We start from the raw sequence: 14,478 nt of genomic DNA, 5'->3' as shown, positions 1-14,478 counted from the left end.
AAGCCACTGTGTTTGCTTTCAGTTTCCTTCTCCAGGTGCCATGCTGTGAGGGTCCAAGCAAGCAAGCCACGTGAGGAGGAATAAGCCCACAGCTACTGCTGACTCATCCTGTGGGAAAGGCCAGTGTGGCTGGCTCCCAGCCTGCCCTCTGGGCACGTGGACTCTTTCCTGGGCTGGAGGGGAAGAGGAGGAGCTTTGTGGTATACCAGTTTTCCATTTGCCTTGGGACCCTTTTTTCCCCCCATCCCTCTCCCTTGCACACAGCCATGATGATGAGGGATGCTGCAGAGTTTACGCTGTTGTGTAGTGAGACTGTGCAAGGCACAAAACAAGCAGACTGGGAAGGAGATGGATGGGAAACTGTGGGATGGTTTTCCTTTCCTTTGCCTTTCTGCTCCCCTCTGCTGTCACCAGCGCTGTGCCAACCAAGCTCCTCTCCTCTCTTTCACTGATCCCCCCCTTATCCTATCCTCCTGTCTGTCCTGATTTCTCCAACACATGGCTTCAGGTGGGGTTAGAAGGGCTCAAACCTCCAAGCACCCTGCCTCTTGTCAGATTAGTCTTTAGTATCTTTAATTGAAATCTTAACTGCCACAGTCAGTAGCTAAGTAAAGAGGAATACAAAAGCAAAAAGACACAATGAACTTACCTGTAAATGGATTAGTACATGTGACTTCATTGAGCCACCAAGACATTTGAAGTACTAGAAAATTTTTACTTCTCTCAGTTGTGAAAGCCTTAGGGTATGGGAAAATGAGGAACTTAAAGCATGATTTTACCTAAAAAGTCCCATTTCATTTCTCTTTTTTTTGCAGCTTTGCTGCTCTCCTGCTCCCTTTTGGCATCCCTGAATGAAATTTGAATAGGGTCTGTGATTCTGGTATGTCTCTTTCTTCATCTCTGATTCCAGGAATGTATCAAAAATGCCACTTTACCACATTTGACTAGAAGCTATTGGTCACTGTCCTCAAGCAGGGATGCTATGAAGGAGGACCCTTGGGGAGAAGGTTCCCACAGGCCACCCTGGAGTCTGTGGCTGGCCAGGAGCAGGGCAGGTGGTGGCTGGGTATGGCACCCATGAACACAAGAGCATTGCCATAGGGCAGCACATCACTGCAATTACAAGTAAAACTTCCCAGACCATGGCCCTGGGCTGTACTTTGGTGCCCATGGCCATGCAGGGTCAGCCACAGAGCCAGCCATGGCTGCACAGCTGGCATGTCCACCCTGATGCCTCTGTGCTGCCAGTCCCTGGCTCATGCTTTCTTGCCTGGTGCTGAGAGATTTTTAGTCTGGAATTTGCATGCTGGATTTTTTCCTTTCTATGCAATACGGGGTTGTGTAACTGCTTTTGCAGCCCCTTCTTCCTGTGTCCAGCAGCCTCATACCGACAGATGCCTGAGGAACGAATGATCTGCATTATCTAGGACTGATTCCCTACCACTTCTGTTAAATGAAGTGTTTCTTCTTCTCAGGAGCATGGCTGAAACCAGACAGTCTCCATCAGCCTTTAGTAAAAGCCTGTTTTGGACTCTGTTTATAGGGAAAGCCAGTCATTACTTCCTCTTTTATGTATCCATGTTTATTAAAGCACTTAGCGCAGCTAAAATACTTCACTAATTAATAATGATTGCAATAACTAAGTCGTTTTCCTATAAAAAACACTCACTTTTAATGATGATAAAAAAGAACATTTCATGCAAATAAACATCATGCCCTAAAACAAGGAGATGCCCTTCCATCCCATAGAGTGTAAAGCTGTGACTAGAAGGAAATTTTGTGTCAGTCAGGGTATTTTATGATGTTAGTCAATATTAAATGCAGAATTTCCTGCATTTCCACTGATAGTTGCATATGTGCTGGCCTCACCCCTCTGTGGCTGAATCAGTCTAATATCATTGCACTGAACGAACAAGTTACCTGATGCTGAAATTCCTTGGATTTTTCCCTACATACCAAAGCAATTTCCTTGATGTGCTACAGTGGTGCTGGGTAATGTCCAGTGTCCACCTGCTCTTGTCAAAAATTGCCTCCCTAATTCCTGATCCCAAGTAGGGCAGACATGACTGTGGCATCCAGCCTTTGTTGCAGCTTTGTCACATCCCTGTCAGGAGCACAGAGGGGAAGGTGGAAGCAGAATGCTGCCTTTAAAATCTGCCATGCAGGGATCCCAGCTTGGAACCAGGAGCTGAGAGAGGAAGTGCCAGCATCCTATTACTGGCCTTATTTGGGGGTGCTGCTGAAAGTCATTTCTTTTTCTGAGATTTGCAAGCTGGCCTGTCCACTACAAAAAGGTTCCTTGCTCCTTCAAGTGATGACCATGTCATTAAGGAGCTGAGCCTCCGAACCTCGTGGCGCTCCCACCGTACTTCCATGGGGATGAGGGAATGACACCAAGGCCACCAAAGATGAAATGGCTGAAGATGAATGGCTGAAACTGTTTTATTTGTGGTCACTGCCATTTCATGGGATATCTCCTGTTGCTGAAGAAGTGACACCAACACCAACATCCATGCTTTCAGAGGGCTGGTGAGAATTGCATTGCAAAGAGCTCATGCGTGAGAAGGCAGGGCTGCCTTGGTGTGGCCTATTTATTACATGGGCCAGACAGTGTCCTGACGCACTTGGGTGAGGACCCTTGTTTACACCTGTAACAGCTTTTGGGACTATTGCTCACTGACAGTCCCACCATCAGACAGTCACCTGCTTCAGGGGAAACCCTGCCAGAATGAAAGGCAACATTATATGCCCAGCTCTTCCTGTCCAGCCTCCTTATGCCTTCATGGATGCACATCGTGCCCTCACACCCTCTTATGTTGATGGGAGGAAAGTGATTAAACTTAATCCCATACAGCAGTGTCTACTAAAAATAATGAGCAGCATATGAGACATTGTTTTTCAGCTGATTTACAAAAACATCCCGTGAGGGGAAGAGGAAGTATCTCCTTGTCTGGCACTTTGTTTGGGAAATACCACTTGTGCATCCAGTCTCAGGTATGAAGGCATGAGCTGGCTGAGGGGACCAGGCAGGTTTTCACCTAGGAACCACGGTGCAAACATGACCCAGGGCTGCACTTGTCCAGCCAGATGCTTTGGTAAATGGAGAGTGTTTTAGGGTGGCAGCTCCGTCGGTTTGCTTCACTAGGTGGGTTTGTTTTGCTTTTTTGATATCAGATGCTTGTGGGTGAGTCAAGTGCATTTAGATTGCAATGCCATGCCCCAGTGATAGGATTTTCCCCCCCCATCCTTTAGGAAGGAGCAGGCCACAAGCATCATGCTATGTAGGTGACTGGACACTGCTCTGGAGGGCTGGAGAGGGGCCAGCCTCCAGTGGGAAGCAGGTGAGAGTGTCTGAATGTTTTCACAAGTCTGATGAGTCACACAAGAATGATTTGCTGGTGAAACTTTGCAAAAACAGACCTCTGTGCAGCACCTACAGTAGCATCCTGAAGGACCTTCTCAGGACCACTTCACTGATGCCCTCTAAAGTAAAACTCTTCCAGGCTTCTGCTGGTGACTAAGTGGGAAAGAACAGGGAGTTGCATCTCTTTGATTTTTGTTTTTTTTTTTCCTGGTTTTTAGAAACAAGACCCTTTGGCCCAGAAATTCTTAATCCCCTTTGCATTGGGATTATGAGCTACAGGGATGGTGTTCCTTGCCTGTGAAGCTGAAAAAAAGCAGTACAGTGAGTGAGCAGGGAGCCTGCTGATGTGCTTGGCATAGCAGGGGAGGACCTCAGGCTCTCCTCTGCATGGACACATCTTTGGGTCCCAGCAGTAGGGAAGAAGAATGTGCTCTGCACTATTCCTCTGCTGTTCCCTTGTGATAAGCAGTTTCATTTCCCAGTCTTCCTAAACTCCAGCTTTGAACTGTGGAGAAAGTAAAACTTTGCCTGACAAAATGCTGTATTCCTTTCTGTCTGGATCTTAGACAAAACCCTTAATTTGGATGTCTATCCTTTACAAAGAGTACTCCTTTACAAAGCTGCAGCTACTCTGGTAGAAATAATAGGCCCCCAATACCACCCAAATATTCTGCAGCCAGTAGTTAACAAAAAATACTAGAATAGGTGTATCATTTTGAAGTTCAGGGTCATGGTTGTAGTTATTTTCCTCTTAAAGGCAGAAGGCAAAGCCTAATCCACCAAAACATACCTGCTGGCACTTTGCTCTTGCTCTCCTGCTTTTGCCCTGTTGACATGGAAGCATTGACGGAATTTGCATAATACAATCATGCTTTCACAATCCACAAAATAAAACCCAAGTGATAGCAACCTTTGTGACTCATTTTTCTTGTAAACACTTCATATTTATTATCTTAGCAAGAATTCAAGACATACATGCATGAGGCATACAGCAACACATTTGGCACACATCCAGAACAGGCCTTACGGAAAACAAATTCATGTTGATAAAGTCATAAAGCAGATCCTTTGCAGAAGTAACAAAAGAAATCTAGGATGGACATCAGCAAGCACTTGGTCATATACTGGCACTGATGTCTTGCATCTGTGCCTTTTTCCTGAGTTCCTGTTGAACACTGCCATTCTTAACAATGCACAGAAACACCTAAAACATTTCAAAAATCCAAATAGTCTTTGCATAACTAGGCAGACAAATACTATGCTAACAGTAAACTTGGATATCCCCATGACAATTCATGTATGAGTGTACTTTTTTTTGTAATATTTATATGTGCTACAGCCTGAAGAACAGAGTGGGTTCTACAAATCCACACCTCGTTTCCTGTTGACCTTGGAAGTAGCATTCATTGAACATAACAGTTTTATTCACATACTTTTCAGCTACTAATGTGAATGCTAATGCTGAATTATTCTCAGAGTTCCAGACAGTCATGGTCATTGTTCGGTGTCCTTGATGAAGATTCCAAGACTCCACCAAGTGGAGGATACACAACTGCAACCCTTCTTATGAAGCTGAAGCTGTCTTTGATGAAGTTTTGCCCAGCTGGATGCAGTGCTAGCTTGGGAGCTGGTGTTCTGCTGGTCTGAAACTCTTTGCCTTTACTTTTTATTACCTGAAAAACTCACCTATGTACATGTCAGGAAAATGCACTGCTTTGCAGTATAAGATAAATAACAACTATTTTTGAAATACTGTGTTCTCCCTGAAAAGGAACTGGCTAGCTTAGAGGGGAAGGGAACCATGCACAAGGCTCAAACCAACAGCAAATCTCTCTGTAACACCACTGGGATGGATGGAGCTAAGTCTTCCATTTGGAAAGAAGGCAAAGTCAGTCAGCTTCTGCTGAGTGACAGAAGTCAGTGTCAATACATGACAGCCCCTGCACAGCTGGTTGTGAGAGTGGCCAGAGTTACGTAATGACAATTTTGCAAAGGCAGATTAAGAAGATATAACAGAAAAATAAATTATAAATACAAACAAGAATTCACCACAAGACAGGAGAAGACACATAATTTGAATAGACACAAATAACAAACTGTAACTATACAGCCTTATCAAATGCAAATGTGCTCACATACAAGGGTAGTTAAGAGAAGTAACTCTTACCAGTGACCTTAGAGGTAGCTATGAAACAGCTTCAGCCTTTTTCTTGGTATCTTGGACCCATGAAAAATATTGTTTAGGATGGAGCCTAACAAGAATTGACTAGAAAAGTTACTGTTTGTCCTGACAGTAACCAATGTGTTTAATTCAGCTCCTCCGAAGCCAGCCAAACGTAATATCCCCTCAGTGAGATGGGTCATTCCCATGTAACCATCCACTGGATATGCTGCCACAGCTCCACCATTCTGGAACTGAGATGAGAAGTCAATGAAATGAAATGGAAATAAAGTACAAGGAAGAACCTTTGTCCTTAAGTATAATTAAACATTCAAAAATCTAAGGTTACTTTCTTGGACTACTCAAATGCTCAATTCTATTGCTATTATTTCTTCAAAGAGAAGGTAGTTACCTTCTTTGAATAAATAACATTCTCAGCAAAACTTGCGATTCAACTTTAGGATCTACTTCTATTGAAGCTATTTTGTTACTTATAAAGACACAGCAGAATTGTACTGTTATCAAGAAATTCTTTGTAATATTGAAAGAACCCTTCCACAATTACCTATGTATCTGTGTTTGTGTTATATATATTCAGATACATATATTATGCCAAAATATGATTCCCTCTCTGAAGCATGATTTATTTCCTTTATCATCAGAAAATATTATCCTTTTTTTGTTTATGTAATACCTTTTAATATTGAGTTTTGTCATGTTTTGAACATTTTTTCATACTGTGTTTTGAGATTAAACAAACAGCTTTCAATTAATAGCTCTATTAAATACTCATGACATGCACTAGCAGTGCACACATTTATATTTTATGTATACATACTATATATATAAACTTATCCTATATATTTATACTATAGACTAGAATTATGCAACACTGTTGATTCGTAGAATTACAACTTTTAGTCTGCAAAACAACATCCTGTAACAAAAAACCTTTCAATAAAGATAGTGATTGTCTTCAATAAATTTTAATAATTTGAATAAATTTGAACACCACTTGATCCCTGTCCAGCAGGATCCACACTTTAGAGAAGAGGAACAGTCAAAGATCCAGCAACTGGCTTTTCCTGTGTGGTGTGTGATCCGAAGTTCCAACAGACTGACACTTTTTTTTATTTCATCCTGGAGGTGGGCTGAACTCCTCGGTGAAACATGGCTATGGGACATGAGGACCAGAGGGTGACTGGGGAAACTGGGTTCCTGAAGGTGTTCTCAGACCATGGTGAAGGGCAAGTTCAGTCTTGTCCCAAATCTCCCCATGTCACCAGCTTGCCCGAAGTCACCACAGCACAGTTTAGAGGCTCTGCCCATTGTTATCTTTTTCTTCCCATCTGGCATTCATATGCCAGTATTGCTGTAACATTCTTCAGAGAAAACACGTGATAGCCATCCTCAGCAGCTGCAGTCAGGTAAATACAGTGCAGCGACATTTGAAGTTTCTTCATCTCCCAATGTCTGTGGAGCCTCTTCTTCCAAATCCGCAAAGCCAAGGTCCTCCTGCGTTCCGCTCGCCGTGTCCGCGGGCAGCCCACGTCCCGGGGCAGAAGAGCTTGGCGAGCAGGTTCAGGAGCCTCTGCCGCAAGTCCCACCTGTCGCCGATGCGGGTCAGCTCCAGGGCGCACTCCACCGCCGCCTCGCGCCCTGCGGAAACGCGCGTGGATACCGCTTTAAAGGGACCCCCAGAGTACGCCACTTTATGTCCAATTTTTTTACCTTTTACTCATCATGAAGCACACCCCATCCCGCACCCTCTCTGCCCCCACTCACTGGGAGCAGCAGCTGCATCCCTCTCGCCTCCAAACGAGCGTCCGCCGCCGCGCCAGGCGCTGGCCGCCCAGCCGGTGCTGGAGCCGGGCAGCAGCGCCCGGGAGCAGGACGGTGTGTCTCTGTCCCTGTCCCTGTCCCTGTCCCATCCCATGCCGTCCCGTCCCCCGCCTTTCCTTTCCCCTCCGGTACCTGCAGGAGCGGCTGGCGGCGCGGTTTTGCGCGGGGTCCGGCCAGGCATCATCGCGTCGGCGGGACGAGGATCGGCGGGGCACGGAGCGCCGGGGCTCGGCGAGACTCGGCACGGGGAGCCTAGGCTCGATTCGGCGGGGCACGGGGCGCCCAGGCCCGGCGGGACGCGGAGAGCTCAGGCTCGATTCGGCGGGGCACGGAGCGCACAGGTTGCTCTCGGGCCGGTGGCAGCAGCGTTGTGCTGGCACGGGGGCGGAGCGCGGCGCTAAAAGCGCGGTGCGAGTCCAGCGGGGATTTCCCTCCGTCCTGACGTAGCGAAAAGGCGCGGGGATCCCGCCCCCCGCGCCCGGCGGGCAGGCGGCGGCGTGCCCGGGCGGCGCGGGGCCGCGGCCGGGACACCGCCCACGCTGCCGGCCCGGAAAGGGCTGGAGCAGTGCGGTGTGCGGAGCGGGAGGATGGGCTGTGCGCGGAACAGAGGTGGAGGGATGGGGACTGCTAAGCGAAAAGGGGATGGAGGCGTGGGGTGGGTTTGTGGTGGGTCAGGGGAGATGAACAGTGCGGTTTGTATCATCAGGGCACAAAGAGGCAGAAGGGCGAGCTGGGCTTGCTCTAGGCAAAGAGAAATGGGAGGGTGGGCTGCGCTTGTAATGGTGGTGGTCCAGGGAACGTGGACAGGGTTGCAATGATGATGCTGAGGAGGAAGAAGTGGAGAGATGGAGAGTGCTTGGACAAGCAGAAGAAACAGAGTGTGTTATTATCATAGAAGCATAGAATAGCTTTATTTGGAAGAGACTTCTTGAAGGTTTTCTAGATCAGTCCCCCTGTATTTTGCTGCTTGTAGCCACAACGGCAGAAAGATTGTCACATAGATCAGGTTGCTCTAAGCCCCATTCAACCTGACCTTGGATGTTTCCCAGGATGGAAAATCCGCCACTTCTCTGGGCAACCTTCACCATACAAATAAAAAACTTCTTCCTTATAGTTAACCTAATCAATGCACCCCTAGTTTAAATCATGACTCTTTGTCCTATTGCAAAAGCTCCTTCTGAAATGTCTGTCCCAGTTTTTCTTATAGGCCCCCCTCCAGATACTGAAAGTCTGCAATAAAGCATTCCCAGAGCCTCCTTTTTACCAAGCTGAGTAACCCCAATTCTCTAAGCCTTACTTTTATTCAAAGTGATAGTGACCTTGCACTCACACCAGCCATGGAGAAACAATCTCCATGTACCACTTGCAACAGCTTGGGGGCCACTCCCCCGCACTGCTGGATATTTCCTGTTGCAGTGCAGGGTCTGCATGGCATGGTTCTGGCTGACACATGACAGGGCACACTTACCTGTGGCTGCTGTAATTTTAGATGGTGTTTTTTGCAGGAAACAAGAGCTGGAACAAAGTCACGCTCATGTCTTTGTGATTGTTGCAGAATGTTGGGAGAGCTGCCAGTGATACGTGGATCACTCATCTGCCTCCTGTCTCTGAGAGAGTTGATATTTCATGTTGTGACACATGCCACGGACTTCTGCTTTTAGGGGAAAATGAAAACTGCTTGATGCAAAGAAAGCACAGATGGGTCAGACATAACAAAGAACTGATTTATGGCTGAAAGTCAGTAAATTACTACCTCTCCCATCAAAACAAAACTTAAAATGTCATAGTGTAATACGGACCCATAACAGGATGTTAAGAGGCTCCATTTTATGGGGTAGAAACCTCTGAAGTCAAGTGTGTAGAAATGCTGGTGACTTTGAAGTTCCATTAAAAGGGGAAGCATTCACCAGCACAGTGCAGACAGCCTTTTCCCTGCTATTTCCCAGAATGATGGAAAAACATCTTGAAACATGGCTGATTTCTCTCCCTGTGTAGGAAACCTCAGCCCCTTGGTGCTGACAGGAGGCATCTGGCACAGTGGTGCTGCAGGGCTGGCATGTGGGAGGGGCAGTGATACAAGCTCACAGACAAGACATTTCTCAGGGTGAGACATCTAAATTAAAGCTATAGCTGGATGAAGCTTTTGCAAGGCCCTTCCCAAAGCAGTAAACCAGCTCTGTCAGCACCACACAGTGCACCCTGCCAGATCGTGACCTGGTGTCAGAGCAGCTTAGGTTGGCCACAGAAAAGTTTCTAATGTTTTTGAGGATGCATTGCCTTTGTCTCTCAGCTGGTATATAACCTATAAGGCGTGTGGGCTAATTTCCTTGACCCGATATGTTTGGGGTCCCTTCAGCTGTATGAACATGCCTGTTAGTAACTCAGCCCTGTTCAGGCAGAACTGGCCTTTTTCAGGCATTCCTGTTACATAAGAAACTATGTCTTCAAAACAAGTTTGTTGGGTTTTAGGAGATGGCAAGGCAGGTAAACAGGTCAGGAGGATGTTTGCATGATGTGTCATACCTCGTGAAGGAGGTGTAGTGGTCTGCAGCATGTGATGCCTAGGGCTGCATCTCATAGCCTCACTCCAAGAGCTGCTCCACAAATCATGGAAGCCGCTCCAGAATGTCATCACAAGGGGCTAGGGCCTAACTGAGACTGCCATCTTACTAAAGGGCACCCCACATGCCCCTCCTGCCCTACTCGGTGCTCAGCAGAGCCCAGTGCAGGCAAAGCACCCACAAACTCAAGCCATGAGGTCATACTGGTCTCTTATGCCACTGGCATGTGTGTGTGACTTTGCACATTTATTTTGCATGTTTAGACAGAGCCATTTATGACTTATGGCTTGTTCTTCTTTGTGAATCTGGAGACAGATTACATCCTTGGCAAATTATTTAAATTACTCTTCATTAAGTAAAGCCAAAACCAAATTAACCTCAATCAATCCTGTCCTGCTCAGCAACACTTCCTCACCCTGAAGGGAGATAAGCTTAAAGGGCAGCTTCTGTCTATACCCCTGCAGCCACACAAAGAGATGGGCGCTTCTTTTGAGTCTGTGGGGGAGAGATTCTTTCCTATCAGTGCATAAACTAGTGGGATGGTTGAGTTGAGAGCATTAATTTATATTCTTTATTTTAAAGTAGTGAAAAAGATAAATAAAAACAAGATAATATGTAATAAAGGATACAAGATAATACAGAAGGATAAAAGGTTAAAAAAAAGGGTACACTTTGGTGTGCAAAATAGGTTAATAAACCATCCTGTGAGCCCAAGTACCTGAAGTGCTTGTTTCCCAATTGCTACAGTCAGAGCCATGTATCTGAGTACAGTGGTGTAATGCAGGGAGACTCAATACTGCTTAGAGGGGAATTGCCTCAAGTTCCAGATCTGGCCCACATCCTCGCAGGGTTTTACTGGTGTGTGAGGGAGTTACTGATGTGTAAATCACAGCCCATTTTGGCGGGAACAGTGCATGTTGGGGCCGCTGCTGATTATAGGATTGTGCAACAGGCTGAGCGAAAAGAAGTTGATTGTGGTTTCAAAAGCCACTGGCAAGCTCTGATGTTTTCTTGTTTTGATTCCCCTAAACAAAGAAGTATATCTGTGGGAAGCACAGACCCCTGGGAGTCTGCTCTACCAGAGCAGCCACAAAAGTTTTTCTTGCTGTGGCCACACTGAGCAGGACCACAGATCGCCAGGTGGGCTCAGCCATGGCAGAGAACAAAGCAGTAGCTCAAGGAGCACCGGCCAGCTGGAGCTGCTGTTCAGTTTATTTCTGCTTAGTACCATTTAAAATTATTGCAATTACACAGCTGAGAAGAGAAAATCATCTTTAGATAATGTGCCCCAGGCTTCACTGCTGTGGGTGATGTGGTTTTATCAGGAGCATGTCCATAAAAGACAGCATGTGACATATTCTCACCACACATAACAAGAGTGGGCAGGCTTGCTGAAAGGAAATTGAATGTTGCAGAAACGAAATCAAGAGAGGGAGAGAAAGGAAACTAGCTGGTTTTTTTTTTTTTATCTGAACACAGTTATTTGTGCTGAATCATTTTCAAGCAGTTTCTGCGCCTTCCTCTAAGATCTTAAATAAATCTCTGATACTGTTTCATCATTGGAGTTTATCTTCTCATTTTCCCAAAACTGGTGTTGACAGCTCTCGTGTTAACTGAGAAGCTGTTTGTTTTTCTGTCTCCCTTTTCCCGTTTCTGCAGACTGCAGAGTTGACAGTTCCTGTTGATCCATGTGTGTCTATGCACCCGATCAGGAAACTTGGCTCTATTGTCAGGAGTACAAACCAAGGTCATTTCAGGAAAGTGCACTGGCATGTGGCCATGGGCCATGCCAAGAGTGTGATGAGAGCCATGGATAAGTTTTTGTTTGTTTGTTTTTGTGGTGTTTTGGATTGGGGGTTTTTAATTGTTGTGTTTTTGTTGGTGGTTGTTTGGGTTGGTTTTATTTTTGCTGGGGTTTTTTTCATGTATCAGTCTGATTCTCTGGTTTGCTCTTCTCAGACATCTTTCTTCCAGGGATCTCTCTCATGGTTATGAATAAAGCTTCCTAAGTCCTCCAGCCTTAGTCATTAATCTCAACTTCATTTTTCAGGGAAATAGCCTTGTTCTGTGTTAATAATATTCTGGTGGCAACTGCAGTAAAACTTTGGCCTCCAGTAGCTACTGCTGCTGACACGTCCACTGTGGTGAGGGAAAAGGTTAATGTAGCTTTCAGTAGTTAAGTAAAATACTCCAGCTAATTTGTCTTTGACTTGACAAAGTGATCCCACACCATCCAGGAAAAGAAACTAAGAAGAACTGCACATCCACTGCTGGGCTATAACCCCCCCTTGCACAGATCTCATGTGCTGTTTAAATGTTACTTAATGCCCCACAATTATTTCTTAGTCTTTCCCTCCTATGCTGTTCTCTCTTGCCTGCTTCCCTTGAAAGCTTAAATGCATAATTTTCTCAGTAAAAATGAACTGCATGGTTGCTCATATATTACAGTGCTCTGTCACTACCAGAGGGTTAAACACACACTTTTTTCTCTGTGACTGCCTCTGTGCGAAGCAGGCAGCACTAATTCATTACTTGTAAAATGCTACTGAAAAATGACTCACATGTGTCTGATGTGGTGGCCACCAAAGCCGGAATGGGCCAGCCAGTATTCCTGCTGAGAGCAGTAAAATTTGGTTGAGAATGAGGCTGAATAGCAGAGACTCCTTGATATAACTGGAGTGTAAAAAAGTTTATATTTTATATTCTTTAATCAGGAATTCTTTTTAAGGAGCTTTTGTTGACATAATTTTCCTAGTCTTAGGCTAAGATCAGTTTTAAATTAGGTGGGGCAGATTATGTGGTGAGCTGAATTTTCTGTGAAAGCAGAAAGAAGAGCTCCTGCAGGGGGTTCCTTGTAAAGTCATTCCCAATTCATCCTATTAGTAGTCACCAAAAAGGTTTCTAAACTTTCTAAAAAGGGTTGTAAAAGATGGAAAGATTCACTAGGTACTTTGTTAAGTGTGTTTTAGCACCTGAGAAGTTGACAACACCCTCAAAAAAGCCAGTCTTTTTGACTGCTATCTAGTGGTAGGGGTTAGTAAAGTAAATATTGGCGTTGATGGCTGTTTATGAGGCTGGTATTTGCTGAAGAGCTCTCCTCCATGTGTGTAGGTGTCAGTGCAAACGCCAGGCATAGTGTTAGCACAGCTGTGCCATTACTGCTGGGTTTTCACATAGGTCCTCTCTTGGACGATGACTGCGGCTGTTTTCTGTCTTGCTATCTTTGCTGAGAATGTGAATGTGCTCCATTTCTGAAATTCTTCATTGCTTCCTGCTCTGCCAGATCTTTTTTGGGTTCTGGCTCCCTTGTTCTGGTTCCCTTGTTTCCTGCACCTCCCCCGCATTTTGTCATAATTTTTGTGTATAGTCAATGCAGCAGGCATGGGGTTGAAAAAAGAAGGGAAATCCCATTTGTGAGACAGTTGCTACTTTGCTGGCATGCCTCTGCCTTGCAGCTGAGGCAGCAACCCACTGACCCCCACAGGGTTCATTATTGGTGACTTGCTGTGAATCAGTGAAGCCTAACAGGAGAAGTAGAAAATCCAAGCAAGCTTTCTTAGACACCAGCATGGTGATCTGGGATTCCCAGTGTAGCACAGAGACAGTGCTGCAGTGTCTCTCCTGTACCTTTCCAATGCTCTCCAGATGGGACAGGTGCTATTTTGCATGGGCAGGAAATTTTCAGACTATTGTGAACAATGATTTCTTTGAGCTGGGTTTTGGAAGTGCCTCTTTTGAACAATCTCTGCCTTGATAAAGAATTCCTTAGTGTCCCTAAATCCCACAAAACAGACATGAAATGGAAAAGGTTTTAAATGGCGCACCTCTTCTATGAGGAAAGGCTGAGAGAGACGGAATTGTTCAGTCTGGAGCAGAGGAGGCTTAGGAGTGACCTAACTTTGACCTTCTAGTAGCTGAAGGGAAATGACACGAAAAATGGAGAGGGACTTTTTATAAGGGCATGTAGTGACAGGACAAGGGGGAATGGCTTTAAACTGAGAGAGAGAGGGTTTAGATGAGATATCAGGAAGAAATTCTGTGGGAATCCAGGGCATCCCTCTGGCTGCGCTGGAAGGTCTTGGGACCCTGGGAAGGGAGTCAGGAACCCCCTGTACAGAGCTCCAAGAGACACTGTCTCTGATCTCTGTCCATGGAAAAGAGTTTTCAATCTTACAGGATGAATTAAAAGCTCTGAGTATTTGATATAAGTAATTATTAGTGTGGCACGGGTGCAAAAGTAGAATTTTAGGATTCTAGATAAGGGGTTCAAAGGAGGCAAGATGGAGGAAATTGGGCGTGCCTTGTTCTTTTCTTCTTCTTCATGTCCTCCATGTTTCATTATAGTGTTGGCATTTTTCTATTGGTTTAGACTAGGGACACACTGTTCAGTGTAGGTGATAGATATTGGCACATTATTGTAAATATAGCACAGGTAGTTTCTGGTATATAATGTTTGTAACATCCCACTGAGGGGCAGAGCCCCACACGCTGCCTTGCAGGACAGACCTGCGGCAGGGCAGCAGAACATGTTAGAGATAAGCAAGAATAGA

At 45.5% G+C, this 14,478-nt stretch overlaps 1 protein-coding gene across 1 annotated transcript; it reads right to left on the bottom strand.

Moving 5' to 3' along the window:
- Positions 1 to 2,666: 2,666 nt before the first annotated feature.
- On the bottom strand, positions 2,667 to 10,114 carry PMAIP1 (phorbol-12-myristate-13-acetate-induced protein 1). Its single transcript, XM_021554674.3, has 2 exons — positions 7,500 to 10,114; positions 2,667 to 7,184 (listed from the first exon to the last, which is right to left on the bottom strand). The coding sequence occupies exons 1-2, from the start codon at positions 7,549 to 7,551 to the stop codon at positions 6,985 to 6,987; spliced, it is 252 nt and encodes an 83-aa protein (XP_021410349.1). The 5' UTR covers positions 7,552 to 10,114; the 3' UTR covers positions 2,667 to 6,984.
- Between the last annotated feature and the right edge of the window lie 4,364 nt (positions 10,115 to 14,478).

Source organism: Lonchura striata, chromosome Z (genome assembly GCF_050655825.1).
Source record: "Lonchura striata isolate lonStrDom1 chromosome Z, ASM5065582v1, whole genome shotgun sequence".
Lineage (NCBI taxonomy): Eukaryota > Metazoa > Chordata > Aves > Passeriformes > Estrildidae > Lonchura > Lonchura striata.
Note: the sequence above shows the minus strand (reverse complement) of the source record. Positions and strands in the feature narration are given on the sequence as shown.